The sequence below is a fragment of the Astatotilapia calliptera genome, chromosome 7, assembly GCF_900246225.1.
Source record: "Astatotilapia calliptera chromosome 7, fAstCal1.2, whole genome shotgun sequence".
NCBI lineage: Eukaryota > Metazoa > Chordata > Actinopteri > Cichliformes > Cichlidae > Astatotilapia > Astatotilapia calliptera.
In genome coordinates this window covers 1,988,975-2,007,192 of record NC_039308.1, presented here as the reverse complement: position 1 = coordinate 2,007,192, position 18,218 = coordinate 1,988,975, and the positions used below count along the sequence as shown (strand labels likewise).

The following is an 18,218-nucleotide window of genomic DNA, read 5'->3' as shown; positions in this document are numbered from 1 at the left end:
GGACAAAATTGCATAAAAAGCTTAATATTTTAAGAAATATAATAGTCATAACTACCAGAAGTCATAGCACCCATCTCCAGAAATAGCGGAATATTGTGAAATTTGAATGGTGAAAATCGCACAAAAATTTTAGTAGTTCAAGTCCAAAAAGCGTACGGAAGCAACTTGAATAATACAAATAAAGTAGAAAGAGAAACAGGAACTCAATAGTGCCTACAGCATCCACACTATAATCCATAATTATGTGGATATGCATATCCAACAGACACAGATCAGATAGGATAAGATGAGCATCATATCTGAGACAATAACTAGGGCTGACACCTCCATCATTTTTATTGTGCAACAACACGGCAGCAGAGGACGATTTGATTTTGTCTTGGGAATAAATCACGACTGGAAATCACAGGACTCAGATCAACACACGAACTGATCTGTGCCACAGCAAATCTCATGCAGTGCTAATTTAAAAACTCTGACATATTTGGACAATCTATAATCTACCACAAAAACATACAATTGTTCATTGAAGTAAACACACAGAGCAGTAGTGGATTTTCTTTTTTCTTTTTTTTTTGATTTGCTGCTAACTGCTAGGTTTTTATTTGTAGTTTTTGTAGTAGGAAGCACTACAAAAACTACAAATACAAAAAAGTGCAGTTAACAAATGTAGTGCTCTCCACTATGTAAAACCCTCACCTGAATTTTTAGGTCTTTCAGTTCAAGCCAATTAAATGAATTCCAAAAATTTAACCCCAACAGTCAAATGATCCCCTATGAGCAGGAAAAACTCCCTTTTCCTTCAACGCCAGGATGAAGGTGGACTGTGGCCCGAAAACATTTCTGTTTTTAAAGGGTAACTGGCCCACATCTACAATTACCACAATCGTTGATGAGTGATCCCCGCTCTGTGGGATCATTTACTTCATCCGAAAAGCTTTGAGATGGCCCAGCAAGCTGCAGGAACAACAATGGCCGCTGTGGCAAGATCCGAACCTACTTTAAGTAGGCGCCGATTATTTTCCACAGTTTTCATGAGTTCTGCGTTGTCTTTCCTGCTATTTTCGAGCTCTTCCCTGAGATCTGCAGTTATTCTACGGTTGTGCTCAAATTTAAGTCCTACGTCTTTGTGAAGCTGAGACTGTCACGGCTGCCGAGGCGAGCCGTGTGGTGTTGGAGGAAAGGAGGACCCAAAATGCAGCAGCTCTGGTGCAGGTGAAAAGGTGGATACAAACAGAAACGGCGAGGGTGAGCATGAACTAAGAAAACCTAAACTGGAAAAAACTAACCAGAAACCAAGATGCAGGGCGGTACGAGGACATAAGCCGGGAGACCAAGGGGAACAACACAGACAAACCAGCACTTAACAGAGGCAGACACGAGGTTTAAATACACAGAAAGGATAACGAGGGAATGAGACACAAAAGGAGGGCACAGCTGGGAGTAATCTGACCTGACGAGACAGGGGAAAAGTAAACTGAACATACTGAGATCAGACACGGATCTTCAAAGTAAAACAGGAAGCACATACATGTAATGACATAACCCACAACCTTAACACAGACTGGGGGACACAGAACATAGGAACATGAACCATGAAACAGAAGAGTACAAACACCCCAGGTAACCAAAACCACAGAAGATTCACCTGAAGATTTCTTTAAAAATGCTTTTGTGTGTATGAAAATGTTGTGTTGGTGCCTAATCACAGTCTTCTTTGCCCTATTGTTATTATATTGTATTATATTACAGAACCATGTAAAGGATCATTGACTCAATCCGTACCGTATTTCATGCTTATTGCCATTTTGAGGCTGTGACTGACACAGATCACATGTAGACCTGCATAAACTGTGGATTTCACCCCCCTGTGGTAGTCATGGACTTACACAGAAAAGGGGTGTTCAGCTTGGTAGGTAAGTGTTATGCACATTTGTGTTTATAGTTCATGGAGTATGTTACGTGCATGTTCCTAATGAGTCCATTTATTATAGTGAGTGACCTCAAAGCCCCCCCCCCCCCCCCCCTGAAGACTTTGATGCTGAGCATGACAGTGAAGGTTTGTGGAACTCTGTTCACCTGGAAATGATAAGCCGTGGGGTTTTTCCAAGTGAGTGATTGCAAAAACTTATTTACAGTTATTCAGTGTTTTAAAGTAATTTAGACTGTAAGTCAAAGCATACCGTTTTCTGTAGGTAGTGTGAAGAATCCATTTTCAGTTCTTAGCAGCTTAGCAGTGTCACAGAAGACCGTCTGTTTGACGAACTCACCAAGCTAAAGGTAACATTGCTTTGTAGTTTCCAGAATACGTGACATAAAGCTCTGGGGTCGTTCCATGTACAGTTTGCCCTAATTACTTCAGCTTGGAGTGATGAGAAACCTGTGCAAAGCCTGCAACATTTCCAGCGGCGTGTAAGTCTTAGTTTTTTGACACATACAAACTGTTAGAAATTTGCTGTGTCTGAGATGTAGTCAAACTTTTGTGACACGTGTTCAAAAGTCTGTTTATGATCACTCGCAATGACAAAGTTTGAAGTCATGAGTAACTGTCTTTTAGGTACTGAAGCCACGTAAAAGAGAAATCCTCTTTCTTGACCCAATAAACACAAAGGCATGAGTGGCCATGAGGTCACATGTTTATAAGCACTTTTGGTTTGTTCCAGTTTTCAGGAACCTGTTCAGCGTTCCAGGTTAAGTGCATCATGTTCTGTTGATCTCGAGTGTTCACACATAGAGTGCATTCACATGCTTATAAACTATATCAGCCTGATGCATCACCATTTGATTCTTTGTCTCATCTTCACACTCTGATCAAGTCAGTGATGCTGTCTTTAGCTGTTTCAGACATAAGTAGGCTCTTCACAATGTTCTAGTTTAACATAAAACACTAACATTAAATGTTAGTTTATAAATTATGCCAACCTGAAAATAAAGCTGAAACTGCTGTGTGTAACACACTGACCAACTGTGAGCACGTGACTGTACTTTTTCATTTTGCGTCGAGGTCGTGTCCTCAGGCTTAAAGTTGGTGCTATTAGCAATTAACATTTGACCCCCGTCATGATGCTGTTAACTTCTCTCCTGGGCAGTGGTCAGTGAAAATAGCTTTGACTTGCAGGTAGTTTGAGTGTATGGTGACATTAATTATGCCAGTCTTTTTTGAAGGGATTTTATTAATGAGTCTTTATTTTCAATGTAATACAGGATTTTCCAGACCAAGACTTTGGAACTGACTGTGGGAGCTTCATGCTAATTGTTATTTTTCTCTTCTGTTTCTTGAGATTCATACAAACTTAATTTAAGCTTCAAAACAATGAAATTTGTGTTTTTTGTGGGGGTTCAGCTGGTCGCTGATCAGCTGTCTCCCCCTCTCTCTCTCTCTCTCTCTCTCACCAGGGCTGAACTCATTATGGGTTCACGCCCTCGGAGGAAGAAACACCTGTGCCTCATCAGTGTGGTATTTAAGACGGGAAGCAACGGCTGTTCTTCGCTGGATCGTTGTGAGAATTGCGTCAGTGAAAGTCGAGCACCCCAGCAAGTATTTTCCCATGCAGTGTGTGTTCAGCATTTAACAAGCGTCTCTTTGTGTACAGATTCCCTGGACTGTTTTCCTGGTGTGCGAGTGGATTCGTGTCTGGATTGTGTGGAGAGAGACGAGCGTGTTCCCCTGGATCTTCCCCGGAGCCCTGCCCCCCTCACCTTTTGTACATAGCACTGCCCCGTATCTGTCTTTATACACTCATTGGACATTGTTCTGTAATAAATTCTCTTGTGTACATCATCCCCGGAGTCCTGCGCATGAGTCCACCTTGTACGTCGTGACAGTGGCACTGGATGCACCATTTGATTATACCGTAGTAAGTATTCTGTTTCATTTTAGAGCAATGGAGTCTTGAATCTTTTGAAAGTTGTTAAATATGTTTCATATTGAATTTATATTTTGACTTGACTGCACTATGTTGTGTCAAGGTTTAGACACATTAACAATATCAACATTTTCTGTTAAGCTTCTTGCACAGAGAGGAAGCACAACATGTGCCCATTTTCAGACTAATAAAAGCACAAGTTCCAGGAAGTCAGTCAGGCCAGTGTTCACTTTAAACACTAGTGTAATTACATGGTTAGTGAGACTTGACTCACTGTTAAAATAACTGTCCTGCATCAGAGAATAGCTAAGTTTATATCCCCGTTTGCCCGACACAGGAGCCAGCAGTTGTTGAAGATCTGCCTCCTGCTGTGCAGCAGGTTGTTCAAAATAAGGCACTTTTCTGTGGACACGTAACAATGCCAAAATATCTGTCCTTAAATAAAGAGGACCAGCAGAGGGTTAAGAGACATGTCGGAGGAAGGAGACACTGGAACAAGGGACTTCTTCCTCTTTGTTTTTCAGTTTGCAGAGGACATGGAGCTCTTTTTAAAAGCATGTGCTGACTACGGGTCAATGCGATGTTTGACATGTAACGGACAGATGAAGGCACTGGCTGTTTGGTTTCTTTATGTCTTGTTATTTTTTTTTCAGTGTACAAAATCCAATTAAAATTATTTCAAAATGTTGTTCACTTGTTTCCATGTCCATACTTCAAAATAAAAAGCTTGTTGCTATTAACAGTAATGTATTACTGTCGTGGTCCTGAGTCTGAGGACTCGGTGTTGTGTGTTTCTTTATATTCTTGTTTATTCTGCCTTGTCTTTTGTTTAGGTTTGCTATGTGTTAGTGTGTTTGTTTCATGCCTGCCTGTGTTCCCTCTGTCTGTCCATTGTGTCTGCTCGTGAGTCTGCCTGCCAAGTTCAGTGTCCTGTCTGGTTCTCTGTGTCTGTTAGTTTCCTGTTTTATTCTGAAAGTTCATGTCTCATGTCAATGTGTTCAGTTTTACCTTTCTCCTGTCTCGTTAGCCTATTTTCTCCCAGCTGTGTCTCCCTCCTGTTGCCCATTTCCTAATTACTCCCCTGTGTATGTAAGCCCTGTGTTTTCCTGTGCTCCCTGTTGCGTCGTACCCTCAGATCCTGCCTGTGTGTTCCAGTTAGTGGTTTCATGTTTGGTTCCTGTTTTATTGGTGCCAGCAATAAAGCTGTGGTTTTGAGTTTCAAGTTAGTATTTGAGTTCTGCACTTGGATCCACATTCTCCACCTGCCCGCACACAGAGCCCTGACAATTACCTTGTAATCAATAATATTTTTATACATTTTACACATTAACCCTCTGGGCTCTATGCTGGCCATTTGTAGCCACCTCACTTTTCTATTTTTGACCATTTTTGCTGTGTTAATGCAAATGGAATTAAACTTCCCAACGGTCTAGATTTTGTTTTTAGCGTTTATAGTGTTCAACTTCAGCTTCTTAAATACATAAAAAATATATACACTAAGCATCATATTATCTATCATGGCAACTTTTGGCCAATTGACCCATTATAACAATTTTAAATTCCCTGTTATTGACACTTTAGGTAAAATTACTTTCATTGTAAACTCAGCACATGAAAATTGTAGGTTTTTTTGTTGTTGTTGTTGTTGTTGTTTTAAACCAAATTACAAGAAGAATCAAAGCTGCAACACAAACAGCAACAAACACTGTTCGTAAATGTGTCCTGGAGTTCATGCAGGTGCAGAAAGGGCCGCTGCTGTAAGTAAGCCTAACAGCTTCCAGATCACTTATTTTCTGGCAAGAAGGCAAGAAGGGCATCACTGCTCTTTTCTACAATCTCCTGGATGATGTGGAAAACAATGCCTTTGTCCCATAAAACCACTTCACAGTAGTAGGAGTCCTCTAAAACCTACAACTGAAGAGTGATCCTCAAAGAAATGGGGCGCACACTGGTGACCTTAACAATTAACAGCCTTGTCCCCGATGCTGAGATGAAAAGAAGTTAGTTTCATCAATGATATGGTGAAAGAATTTGAACTTTATTACCTTTTTTATCTGAAAAGTTACTGGTAATATATAATCTAACAGGCATTTAAAGGGTAAAAAATGGATTTGGATAAAGTTTTGATGGCAAGGACTGGTGCTAATGTAAAGAGTCAACTCGGTCAAAGTAGAAAAATGTTTTAATAAATATTAATCTTGTAGCATTTTGTGAACGTAAACAAAAGGTGGCCATTTGTGGTCATGAACAAGCTGAGAGGGAGTTTTGTCTTTTTTGCTCTCATAATAATCAATGTTGATGGTAATCAATTACATGTCCCAGACTCTACTATTAATAACACAAGTAACACTGCTAATATATGAAATGGTGAGTTTTGAGGTTTTCTTCCAACAAGCATATTGTACCAAAAAAATGTTGTTTTAAGGGTTAAAAATGTAAAACGTAATGACTATTTTATATTTGTGAAAAAAGAACTTTATGCAGAAAAAGTATCAAAAAACCCATAAAACTAATAAAAAATAGACCTAATCTGACACTTTTGTCCACGAACAAGCTGAAGGGATTTTTGAACAAACCCAGAGGGTCAACAAACATTTAATTGGAACCATGTTTATTTCTCAGCAGCATCAATAGTAACAAAAACACAATTTAGATTTTGCTGGCAAAGTCGATTGTTCTTATTTATTTTAAGTACATCCTATAAACCTTTTATTCCAAAATATTGCGATACAGGATACAATTTTTTTAAAACAAGAACTTTGTTAAACAAACAATGAGTTTACAACACACACACAGATGAAGTATACAAGAGAATAGAACATGAATACAAATAACCAGGGGTAAAAAAAAACGATTCACAAAAACTTCACATATATGTTGTGTTTTGAGAGACTTTTTGCTGGTGGAGTCTGATATTGATTTTATGTACAATTCAACATCCTTAAAATAACATTGGAGGCGGGGTGAGTGAGGGGCGGGGATTTGGCCTGGACGCTCTGTTTAGAGCAGAGATGGGCAACGCGTTACTGTAATCTGATTACTTTTTTCAAGTAACGAGTAAAGTAAGGGATTACTATTACAAAATCGGTAATTACATTACCGTTACTTTTCCGTAGGAACGCTGCGTTACTAAAACCGTCGTTTTTTTGCGAGAATGTCTCATGACAGTGACGTAAGCGAGTGCGACGTTCGTGACAACAGCTGTGTGCAGATCAACAATGGATCATACGTCGAGTGCGGCAGAGAGTATGAGCGTGCAGAGAATGTTGCATATAATTAAATTTTTGCTTGATGCATAAAGTTAAAAGATTAAAACTAATAAAACAAGTTTTAAAAAGAGACTTTTCCATTTGATTACATTTTGTATGATGGATTATGCAGAAAAAGTAGAATTGGGCTGAAAGATCTATCACTTCATTACCTATTCAGGTTGTAAATCGTGTTTTTAAAAAGTAACTAAGTAATTAATTACTTTTGAAAATAAGTAATCAGTAAAGTAATGGGATTACTTTTTTGAGGAAGTAATCAGTAATTGGTTACTGATTACTTTTTTCAAGTAACTTGACCAACACTGGTTTAGAGCTAATAAAACATTGGGGACATGAAGGCTTCTTGCCTTCATTTGTGGAATGAAGGCAAGAGTGCTTTCTGGCACTCCAGATAAAGAACAGAATATGTAGAAAATACAATAATGAGAAAAACTAAAATATTAACGTCAACGCCCACGGATCCTGACAGTTATCTTCCTGTTTTATTCCGAGTTGTGTTTCCTCTTCAGGATGATTTTAATCAGTCTTGTTGTTCCTCCAGTTGTGGCACCACACTGCGCAGTTTATCCAGCAGCACTGCACAGGAGAAAATATCAAGACTGTAATAATGAACAGAAACAGTAAACACATGTACTCAGTCACAGAGTAACTGAACTCACCTCCAGCTGATGGCCTCTGGAAGCGGTCGTAGGCCCGGCACTCGTTGATCAGCTGTCCCAGTTCTGCAGGACAGTCATCAGGAAGCGGCTCTTGATACTTCTCTTCATACACCTTCTGATAAATTTTTTCATCTGAAAAACCTACGAGACATTTGAAGACACGTCAGGAGGAGAAGTCGATGGAGAGGACTCCAAATCTTAGTTTAAATCTGCAGTGAGTGTAGTTTAGACACAAACCTTCAAAAGGATTCTTACAGGTTACAATTTCCCACAGGATGATTCCAAAACTGAAACAAGTTCAAAAGGAAATTTGATCATTTGACAAACCACAGCAGGTCTGAAATCAGTAAAGTGTTCTGAGGTCAGCCAGGAGCTGTTTTCACACAAACCCCCAACCAGAGGAGTCTCGCTCCGATGGCACATGTAAGTCACTTCTACATCAGCTTCACTTTCAGACCCACAAGCTAAGTCCATCTTTTAGAAAGTTTATGAATGAGGGCCTTTGAGCACACCTCTGTGGACCCACAGCCGTGGGGTCTCACCTGTACATCTCCCACTCTTTGCAGTAGCTGAAGCTGGCGTCGTGGAACTTCTCGGGACAGTGGTAGCACAGCGACCTCACGGCTCTGTCCTCCGTCTGCCTTTTCAGAGACGTCTCTGTTTTCGACAGCCTGAAACCTCCCAGCTGGAAACGACAACCAAACCGTCACATGAAGCAAATATGTTCAGCTGCAAGGAATCCCAGCATGCATTGCCTTCAGTACCTTGACGGTGTAGTCTTTAGTCACCAGGAACTTGCTGCTGTTGATGGACCCGTGAACCCTCCATTTTTCCTCTGTGTTGTGCAGTCTAAGATACGACAGGTAAAGTCATCATCACCAACATGACTCTATGAACGACACGGTCACTGTGAAGCTGCCCAACTCTAAAGAAGATGCAATGATTTGCAGACCTCAAACTTCACTCACAGAACTCAGAAAACATATCGAAGGTTTCAGCTGAGAAACTTTACAATGCAAAGAAAAAGTATTGGCTCCTTTTGAACTTGAGGGCAGGAACATATCTCCTAAAAGTCGGGCCGTGTTTCCCGCTGTGTAGAGTTCCTCTTCTTTTAACAACAGCCTGTAACTTTGTGTGAACTGAGGCTGCCGTACTTCTGGGAGAGGAACACTCCCGGGTCTCCTTCGTTCTGTTTGGTTTCACGATGCTCCAGATGTTCTCAGCTGGTAGGCCGCGTCGCCACCTGCACTCTTCTACTGAGAAGCCGTGCTGTTGGAACGGATGCGGTCTGTGGTTCAGCATCATCCTGCAGAAACATAAAGGCCTTCCCTGGACGGAGCATATGTTGCTCTAAAGCCTGTATATACCTTTCAGCATTGATGGAGCCTCTCCAGATGTGCCAGCTGCCAGTTTCGTTGATACGATCCCCAACCCATCAGAGACTTTGAACGAAGCACTGATAACGAGCGGGATGGTCCCTCGCCTCTTCATTAACCCGATTAGGTGCAAAATGTTCCTCCATCTTTTCCTCGTAGCACCACTTACTGTTCCAGCCTCCAACTTTTTCTGTGTGCTGTTGTAGATAAAATAACTCTGACCCTGATGAGATCTGCAGATCGTTGCCTTCTGTCTTCATTTACATTTTACACAGGGTCCCAACTTGTTTGGAGTTTAGGTTAGAATCTGTAATAAAGCAGACACACTGACCGATAGAGTCCTCGTGCTGCATCCAAACACATGTGAGCTTTCCTGATCCAGGTCAGAGTGAGGTCAGAGTCCAGAACCTGGCGAAGACTTCCTTTCTCACAGTACTCCATGATGATGAAGAACTGAGGCTTGGGTCCTACAGGCAGGCACAAGGACAAGTTATTACAGGTTTGTCACTGAGTGTATTTATCTGTGATGTCTTCACGTATTTATATGTGGGGATAGCGTGTAACAGACACTCTGGTCCACCGTGAGGATCCCCCCCCCCCCCCCCCCCCGACGTGGACACGCAGACCTCTGTGTTCACACGCTCACCGTTCTCATCCTGGATGCAGATTCCAAACATTCGCAGGATGTTGAGCGAGTCAAACTGCTTCATGGTGTCGACTTCCTTGTTGAAAATAGACTTCACGTCTCTGGATGTGGAGAAAATGTTTGATGGCAGTGAATACAGCAGGACACAGAGAGCACTGGGAGCCCGAGCTGGAACAGCATATAAGTGAATGTGTGTGTTATTTTCTAATGGGAAGGACTATTTTCCTGTGTTTCTTCCCAGTATGGGGCTGAACTGTGGCACTGACCGTGCACTGGTGTTCATGGGGTCGAGGTATCTCTTGATGGCCACTGGGAATCCCTGATATTCTCCTTTGTAGAGCTCGCAGCTCGCTGTTGTCTTGAAGGGCTTTTTGGGATGTTGATACTTCAGTTCATCTGGTTTAATCTGTCGCACAGCCACGCTGCTGAAACTGGGCTTATTCACTGTGAACAAAAAAGATAAAGACTCCAATGATAAATCCCACTTTCTCAACATAAGATGTGTGTTTTGTCAGTAAGTCACCATTCACAGACTTGTTTATGACACAACTCTGCGCAGGGCCGCTCAGCGATGTCGTACTCACACATCTGCACCACTTTGTCCAGCTGTCTCAGTATGGTGTTGGTTTTCTCCTGCTGCTCTTTCATGTAGTCCATCAGCACTGAAGAACAGAGAGAAACACAAACTCTGAGTCTGGTCCAAACGCTCTAACAGGATTTATTCTAAGTGTGGAAACACTGAGAGGAACAGAATCCGCTTTGGTGAACCAGGATCAAAACACTAAAGAGCTCTGCTTGAACGTCTCTAAAGACAAATTCAGTTTCTCCTCACATTTGGTCATCTCCGTGTCGTCCTCCTTCCCGTCCATTTCGTCTTCTGTCTCTCTCTGTCTAAACACCTCGTACAGCATCTTGCTCTGTTCTGATTGCAGAGCTAGACACAGGGCCTGGTAAGCATCGTTGAGCCGCTCGCTCACCGTATCAAACTCTTCTCCGTGGCTGCCCGATTTCAGGATGCGCTCCACCAAGTTGGCTGCCGTGTATTTTTCAATTAGCCTCTGTGTTGACTCCAGAGTTAGGATCAGCTCCTCGACGGCTTTCTTTACCTCTGGAGAGAACTCTGTGATGGACTTCATCACATCCTCGAGGGCTTTGACTCGGACCGAAATCCGCTGGCAGCGCTTTTTGTTGGCCTTCACCTTTTTAGCCAGCTTGTAGATGTTTGTGGCAGCAGAAAAGAAGGGCTTTACTGTTTCCATGATGAGCTGAAGAGACAGAGAGGACAGTTTATAACAGGAAAAATGCAACAAATCAAAGCACATCCATCAATGCTTCAATGCTCAGGAGGCGTCCTACTGAACTCAACTGGCTTCTGTTAATGTGAAAGAGTCGTGTCTCTGCTCTGAGCTGCTCAGAGCTCCTCACCCACTTAGTCCTGCAGACCCCTCACCAACCCATCTGTCTCCAGCTCCACTCTCTCCTCACTTGTGAAAAGGAAAGATACTTTTGAGTCAAACTCGTAGCTGAAAGCCTGGGACCAAAGCCAGCAACTATGACAATATTACATGGTGTGTAACCAAGTAGGTTTTTAGTCCTTCCTCTCACGTCTCAGTAAGTCTTAGTTTGTTGCTCCTTCATCTTTGGCATCACGCCTTCATGTCTTTGCAGCTACCTCTCAAAGACAAATCAAGACCTTGGATTACTCTCCAGTGTTGATCCACACACAAAGACCACACAGATTTGGCTTTTGTGGACTCGCTACATCATGAATTTATCTGTTTGGCTCGTTTGGCTCTCAGCGAAGGCGGTCGCACTTTTTCTCCTCTCCTCCTTCCCCTTATCTTCCCTGCTTAGCCTCTTGTGTCCTTGTCTTGTCTCGTGTGCATTAGTTTCCCTGGAACAGTCTCTCACTGTCGTTCTCTAAAACCTAAAAGAATTATGGATTTGATCAACTGTTCTCTGAATGCTATTGACACCCTTTTCTCAACGAGAAGTCTGGGCTCGGGAGAGCCTGAGTGCCCTGGAGGGACTTTCCCTGCCGGATACACGATGGATGGGTGGCAGACCTGGAGGATCTATCGGAGAAATAAGAGAGCGGAACCGGCTGTTCAAACCCCCCCAAGGCTGCCCGCTGGGATTGAAGCGATGGGACGAGGCGCGACCTCTCACAACGAACCCAGCATGGGTAACACCTTGGAGACGCTTACAGCTGCCGTTAAGACTCAAAATAACACCATTGAGCGTTTGATGGGATACATCAAAGAGAGGCCTGCTCAAAATGAGACCCTTGAGCGAAAGTTGGATCACATCGCAGAACGGCTCACTGCAGTTGTGAGGTCTCAGAATCACAAGAATGACAACACCACGGAACAGAAGTTTGATACCATCATGGGGAGGCTCACAGCTCTACAACGGGAGATTGAGAGACCAGTGTCAGAGTGTTAAAGAGTAGCTTGAAATTCTGAGCTGCTCACATAAAAGAAAAATCAACAACATCAACATGCGGACACCACGGCGCCAGCTGCTCAGGCCCAAGGCTGGAGCCGAACAACAACTCCCTGATAACGTCTGTGTGATGACTATTCTTCCCATCCCATGCAAGGCCACCTGGGTTGGCTAGCAGACTGTTTAATTAGCCTGATAGGGCGAAGGACACTGTCTCAGCTGAACTATGGACACGCACACATACACTTACACTGATAAGCACTCACACATCCCCCCTCCCCTTCCAATGCCTTCGATGCTTGTTGCCTCCTGGGAACACGAGGCGGGTCTGAGCCCGCGCTGGAGAGTTGGCGCAGTGGCAGGATGGCTGCTGTGTTGCCTGGGTGAACTCCTTACCCCCTACCCAACCCTGTTGCTGGTCACGTGCTCCATAATGTTGTACTGTGGACATTTATGTGCTTTTCTGTGCAGAGGAGTTATTTTGTTTCCTGTTCTCATGCTGTCCTCCTATAGCCCAGCATGAGCAGAGGTCTCTTTTTTTCCTCTTGTACTTTCCCATTGTAGCGCAGCTGGACTGGCCATCGGGTATGCCCGAGGTTTCTGGCATCAGCCCGGTGGGCCGCTGGCGATTTTTTGTTTTTATGGGCCGATCGATTTTTTTTTGGAAGGGTATAAATAATGAAAGGTGTTGGATTGGCCAATTGGTCATGATCGACTCTGGGCTGGACCAATTACAGCCGAGGAGGTTGGATGCACCCTCCCCCTTGTTTAGCAATCTTATAGACGAACTAAAGAAAATGGAGAACAAAAAAAGGAAAGGAGGTGCAGAAAAAATTAGGGCCAAAAAGAAACAAGCCCTTCAGGCAGACGCTGCCAAATGTGTAAAAATAACTGAATTGTTTGGCGGTAGCTATGGCATAGCTTCCACAGATTTAGCAACATCAGCAAGTGGTGGAGGCCAGCAGGTGGATAAGGGAAAGGGGAGGCAAGAGGAGGAGAGACCGAGGCGGCCGCCGGTCATAGTGGCAGAGGAACTGAACTTCAGGTAAGAAGTTATGACCTGGGCCCTGTTTCAGGAAGCCGGTTTAGTGCAAACTCTGAGTAAGTATACCCTGAGTTAACGGAAACTCTGGGTTTTCGGTTTCACAAAGCGAGTTTAGATTAATTCTGAGTGAGTTACTATGACGACACACTCCATGAAGTAAACCTGCCCCCTAGCAGGTTTACTTCAACTAACCCTGACTGTCTCCGCCTCTTTGTCAGAAACCTGACAGTAGGAAGTGTCAGACATGGCGTGCCCCTTCCTTGAAGAGCCAGTAGATGTTGAAGCCCAAATTCTCCGCAGAGCTCTCCGCCGGGAGAGAGTGATTAGAGCGCGTTCGGACATTTTATCATTTCCTGATGATTTCCTGTGTGAACGTTACCGTTTCTCAGCACAATCTATAATTTATTTGAAGAACATCCTCAGGCCTAATATTGCTCATGTGACACATCGCGGACATGCTCTCAGTTCATTACATATTATTTGTATTGCACTTCGGTTTTTTGCAAACGGGAGCTTTCTGTATAATATTGGTGACGCTGAGCACGTTTCCAAGGCTACCGTCTGTCGGGCAGTCAGGAATGTTACAGTTGCACTGAAACGTCTCCTGTACTCGTCTGTGGTGTTCCCCGGTCATAGACCCACAAGATTTATCAAAGAGGGATGCCACAAAATTGCAGGTATCAGGATGAACGAAACTTAATTCATGATGTGGTGATACCTGGACTACTACTTAAATTTTACATTTATTTTCAGGGTTCCCAGGCGTGATTGGCTGTATAGATGGCACTCACATTCCAATCATTGCTCCTTCAGTAAATGAAGGAGACTATGTGAACAGGAAGTCTTTCCACAGCATTAATGTACAGGTACATAGTTCCCTGTAGCATTTCAAACTAACAAATTATTTCATTATAGTAATGGATGCTAATTTGTGTTCTCTGCACTGTGAAGATCATATGTGATGCTGCCAACATTATCACAAATGTGGAAGCCAACTGCTCAGCCTCTGTGAGTGGTGGTGGTGGAGGACCCCCACCTGTTTTTCGGGCCTCCGCTTTTTTTCTGTTGGCTATAACGGGTCACATTTGAGCATACAGAGTAAGCAAATATGTACTTGTAATGTGCTCAGATAATTTCAATAAGTGCTTACAGAGGGGAAATTAATGTAGCCTCTAACTGCAATTGATTTACATGGGACAAACAGACCAAGCACTATGGCTCATAATACAATTACACCTTACCTGTTTGGACTATATTTTTATATTTCATTTTTACTTGCTGCCAGGAACGTTTGGGGCCTGTTGGGTTGCACCTGCGCTCACATCACAAAATAAAATGTATGAAATAAAAAATAAAATAAAATAAAATAACGTGTTAAATGGGTGGAAATCCCTAGATCAATGTTTAAATTAACACTCACGCATTGACTCTGTCGGCTATGTTTTGCCATGCATGCTCCCTTTCTTTTGCAGCTGAGGCTGTGTTACTTTTTTTCTGCAAAATTTGCATGTTATCGGCATATGCTGCCATCAGAATTTCGGCCTCAAGCGCTGTAAGATACATTGACCGCGCCTTCTTTCCCTCCGTCTCCATGGTGACTCGCTTAATCTGTGCTCCACTAATCAGGGCTTTATGTATCCTCGTGCGCGCGCTTAATTTGGGGTTAAAGCAACTCCGCGTTGATTGAACTAATTGTTATCAGCCTTTCTGAAACCGAATATTCCGAGTTGGACAGTTCGGGGTTACTCAACCCTGCGTATCGTTTTTCACTCTGAGTTTTCTAAACCGGCTTCCTGAAATAGGGCCCTGCTGTCTATCTGTGTCAGATATAAACCAAGTTTAGTTGTAGTTTGTTTTCGTTGTGCTGACTTTTTACAGTCGCTTAGAATAACTGGTACTGCTACTAGCTAGCATGACGGAGTTTATATACTGCTGGGCGGGTGCTATGAAGTTACTGATAGTAAATTTTATTTTATGCTTAAGGTTAGTTTCTCAAACTCTTCAAAATCTTAACAAATTGTGCCAATCCTTACATGTTGCACCAGGCTGATTTATCAAAAGTGGAGAAGTCTATGGAGAGATGACTTTATGTCATCCATGAGGGATGCATTTGACATATGTTTCACATATTATAGCCCAACAAGTTACTCATAGCAATTTAAATACGAGCAATCACTATTGCAGTTAATAATACAACAGCTTCTTGCCATTTTTTGTGTTTCTTTTTATCGCTGTGTAACTGAGTTCAATTGAAAGCCTGCGTGTGCTAGTACCTCTTGCCACAAGTTCCCAGAATCCTTTGCGGTTTTACCCCTGAATGACGTCACATTTTTGGTGGGCCGGTCTCTAGTCAAAATGCCCGGGCTGATTTTTTGTCCCTGCATTGTAGTGTACATTTCAGTGGTTTTCTGTAATGCAACCATTCTCTGACTTGTATCCCCATGTGATGTCTGTGTTGTGTGTGTAAGGTCGGGGGGGCGGGTTCATTCCACTGAAGGGCAACCTGCCACTGCATGTGGTGAATAAACTTTGAACTTGAACTTGTAAATTTATAGGCTGCAGCAGAAATGTCCTTATATCCCAGGTTTCTGTGGCCCGGAGGCCTGGGTACTTTTACCTTTTTAAAATGTAATTATTTTTGTGATAAAATAAGCATTTTATAGTCTAAAAAACTAATAACAGGGACATATTAGGGTTTTTAAGAGTGTGGAGAGGGTTTTTATGGCTTACAAATAATAAAATTAACATATGGTTTCTACTTGATGGATTTTCACCTGTCGCGGGGTCCCAGAGGTTTTATCTGTAATGTGTTTACTTGGTAAGTAGAGTTTAGTGAACAGGATTTACAAAGGGGTTATAAAGAAATGACCTTAGTTTTTTTACAATGACTGTGTTATTTCACCTACATTATAACCCCCCTGGTTCTTTTTGGCGGATTAAAATATCTTTACAGAACTGTTGTTAGACTTGCTGCAGTTTCTGCAGCCCTCTTGGCCACGTCTCTCTTAAGAAAGACATTTTAATGTCAGTGAGACTTTACAGACTTTAACTGGATAAATAAACACATTTAAAAGTGACTTTGCCAAACACTGATTGCAGCGTCTGCTCACAGGAATAATGTTTGGAGCTCAGATGAACTGATATCATTCATGAGGGAAACATTCAGAGCTCAACTGGTAATGTGGCATACCGGGCACCTAACAGCATCCCGTTGGTTCATTTTCATTACTGACACTGGATTGTCCTATGAAATCTCTTTTATGTGACAGACCCCGCCCCTAACTTCGCTGTGCACTCACTCGCAAAAGAAGTGGCGAAAAGATGGAGCTGATAATCTGAGAGAAAACAATAGAAACTAAAAATAGATGCTGAGAATGTGTGGAATGAATGACAGGTTAGCGGCCGTTAGCTGCTGCACCGCGATCAGCAGGAAAAGAAACAACCAGTAACAGCTGGCAACAACCAGTAACCGGGCCTCCCAGTCACAGCAGGCTGTAGCTGCTCCAGCTGTGGAGAAGTGAGGAAGAGGCGAGGGAGGTGAAAGTAACGTGGTGAGCAAACAGAATGAAGTGTGTAAAACACAGTCAGGAGTCGAACCCTAAACTTTCAGCTCCACAGGCGAGCAGCGTTAAGACGTCAGCATCCAGCTGCTGGTTTATTACGTCACCCTGTGCCACGTGGAGCAAAAACACCAGCGCGGATTTTTTTGTCCCAGTTCAGCTCGGAATACATCGCATATTAAAGGCCAACAAGCCACTTTCTGCGGTTTAAATACGGACAAACGCTTTTTCACCAAACACGAGCTTTCTGGCTTCGTGCTTTCCTCTGTTTCACTGAGAGAGGCTGAAACAAACAAACAGCAAAACGCCATAATCCGGGGAGTACTGTCCAAAAACAGACCAGCTGTGAGCAAAGAGCAGAAAAATGCAGAAAAACCGTTTACCTCTGAGATAAAGTTGCTCTTCTTCACAGGAGTTTGCTGTCAGAGCACCACAAGAAAACGAAAGTAGCTCCTGCTTCCTGTTTATGTCTCCCAGCTAAGCGACCTTTGTTAACACGCCTGCATGAGTCACTATGTCCCAGAAGCAGCACACTGCACAGCCACACCCGAGCCCGGCACTTAAACGTCTTCATGAAAAGACACCAGAGGGATTTCTGTTGTTACTATTAAACAAAATGACCTCAACAGACAAAAAGCTTTTTATTTCATGCAAACCTCGCCTGCCTCCAGGAGTCACTTGAGTTAAGTAGAGGATACTCAGGGCAGCCTGCTGGCTTTCCTGAGCCTGCCAGGACAAACCTGAAAGGTTGAATAATATAACACAATAACAGTCGCATCAAGGTGCTTCGTACTGTAAGGTCGACTCTACAATAATACATACACAGAAAGTAGCTCACAAGCCTCCATTGCACTGGAGATTTGCATACTTTGATGAGCATACTTTTTTTTACCATGTTGTGCAAAGCAATGACCAGTAGGACAAAGCACATATTGTCCTCTAGTATAATGAGGAGGGAGAATCAATGTTCAGGAAGATCCAGGGTTAGAAGATATAGAAAATATTGTCAATATTTAGAGCACATGCTACCCTTTCTCTGAAAAAGCACATCAGCCACCTGCAGAAGTGGAAGAAGGCTATGAAGTGAAGAAAAGTGATGAAGAATCTGAACTATGTTCAAGTAGGTTCTCAGACATCCAGGACATGGTAGTCTGAGGAGCTTGGAGAGAAAGTGATAAGATAAGATAAGATAAGATAAGATAAGATAAGATAACCTTTATTAGTCCCACACGTGGGAAATTTGTTTTGTCACAGCAGGAAGTGGACAGTGCAAAAGTTATGACGCAAAAATTAGAATACAATAAGAATAAATACAGTACACAACTGTACAGAATAGAATAAAATAAAATACT

At 42.7% G+C, this 18,218-nt stretch overlaps 2 protein-coding genes across 2 annotated transcripts; one reads left to right on the top strand and one right to left on the bottom strand.

Moving 5' to 3' along the window:
- Nucleotides 1–2,291: 2,291 nt before the first annotated feature.
- On the top strand, nt 2,292–4,514 carry LOC113027357 (uncharacterized). The gene is made up of 4 exons (XM_026176975.1): nt 2,292–2,412; nt 3,397–3,511; nt 3,594–3,857; nt 4,204–4,514. The coding sequence occupies exons 1-4, from the start codon at nt 2,372–2,374 to the stop codon at nt 4,429–4,431; spliced, it is 648 nt and encodes a 215-aa protein (XP_026032760.1). The 5' UTR covers nt 2,292–2,371; the 3' UTR covers nt 4,432–4,514.
- A 2,906-nt stretch (nt 4,515–7,420) lies between these two features.
- LOC113025058 (mixed lineage kinase domain-like protein) lies at nt 7,421–17,406 on the bottom strand. Its single transcript, XM_026172439.1, has 11 exons — nt 17,250–17,406; nt 10,649–11,081; nt 10,401–10,478; nt 10,083–10,260; nt 9,817–9,917; nt 9,502–9,637; nt 8,559–8,643; nt 8,337–8,479; nt 8,032–8,081; nt 7,795–7,935; nt 7,421–7,711 (listed from the first exon to the last, which is right to left on the bottom strand). Exons 2-11 carry the CDS (start codon nt 11,073–11,075, stop codon nt 7,656–7,658), a joined length of 1,395 nt encoding a protein of 464 aa, XP_026028224.1. The 5' UTR covers nt 11,076–11,081; nt 17,250–17,406; the 3' UTR covers nt 7,421–7,655.
- Nucleotides 17,407–18,218: the final 812 nt, after the last annotated feature.

Coding starts and splice junctions, on each gene's coding strand:
- LOC113027357 (XM_026176975.1), top strand. CDS start 2,372: ATGAGAAACCTGTGCAAAGCCTGCAACATTTCCAGCGGCGT. Junction 3,512..3,593: donor TGGATCGTTGTGAGAATTGC/GTCAGTGAAAGT, acceptor CTTTGTGTACAG/ATTCCCTGGACTGTTTTCCT. Junction 3,858..4,203: donor CACCATTTGATTATACCGTA/GTAAGTATTCTG, acceptor TGCCCGACACAG/GAGCCAGCAGTTGTTGAAGA.
- LOC113025058 (XM_026172439.1), bottom strand. CDS start 11,075: ATGGAAACAGTAAAGCCCTTCTTTTCTGCTGCCACAAACATCTACAAG. Junction 10,261..10,400: donor GGACAAAGTGGTGCAGATGT/GTGAGTACGACA, acceptor TTTTGTTCACAG/TGAATAAGCCCAGTTTCAGC. Junction 8,480..8,558: donor CTAAAGACTACACCGTCAAG/GTACTGAAGGCA, acceptor TGTCGTTTCCAG/CTGGGAGGTTTCAGGCTGTC.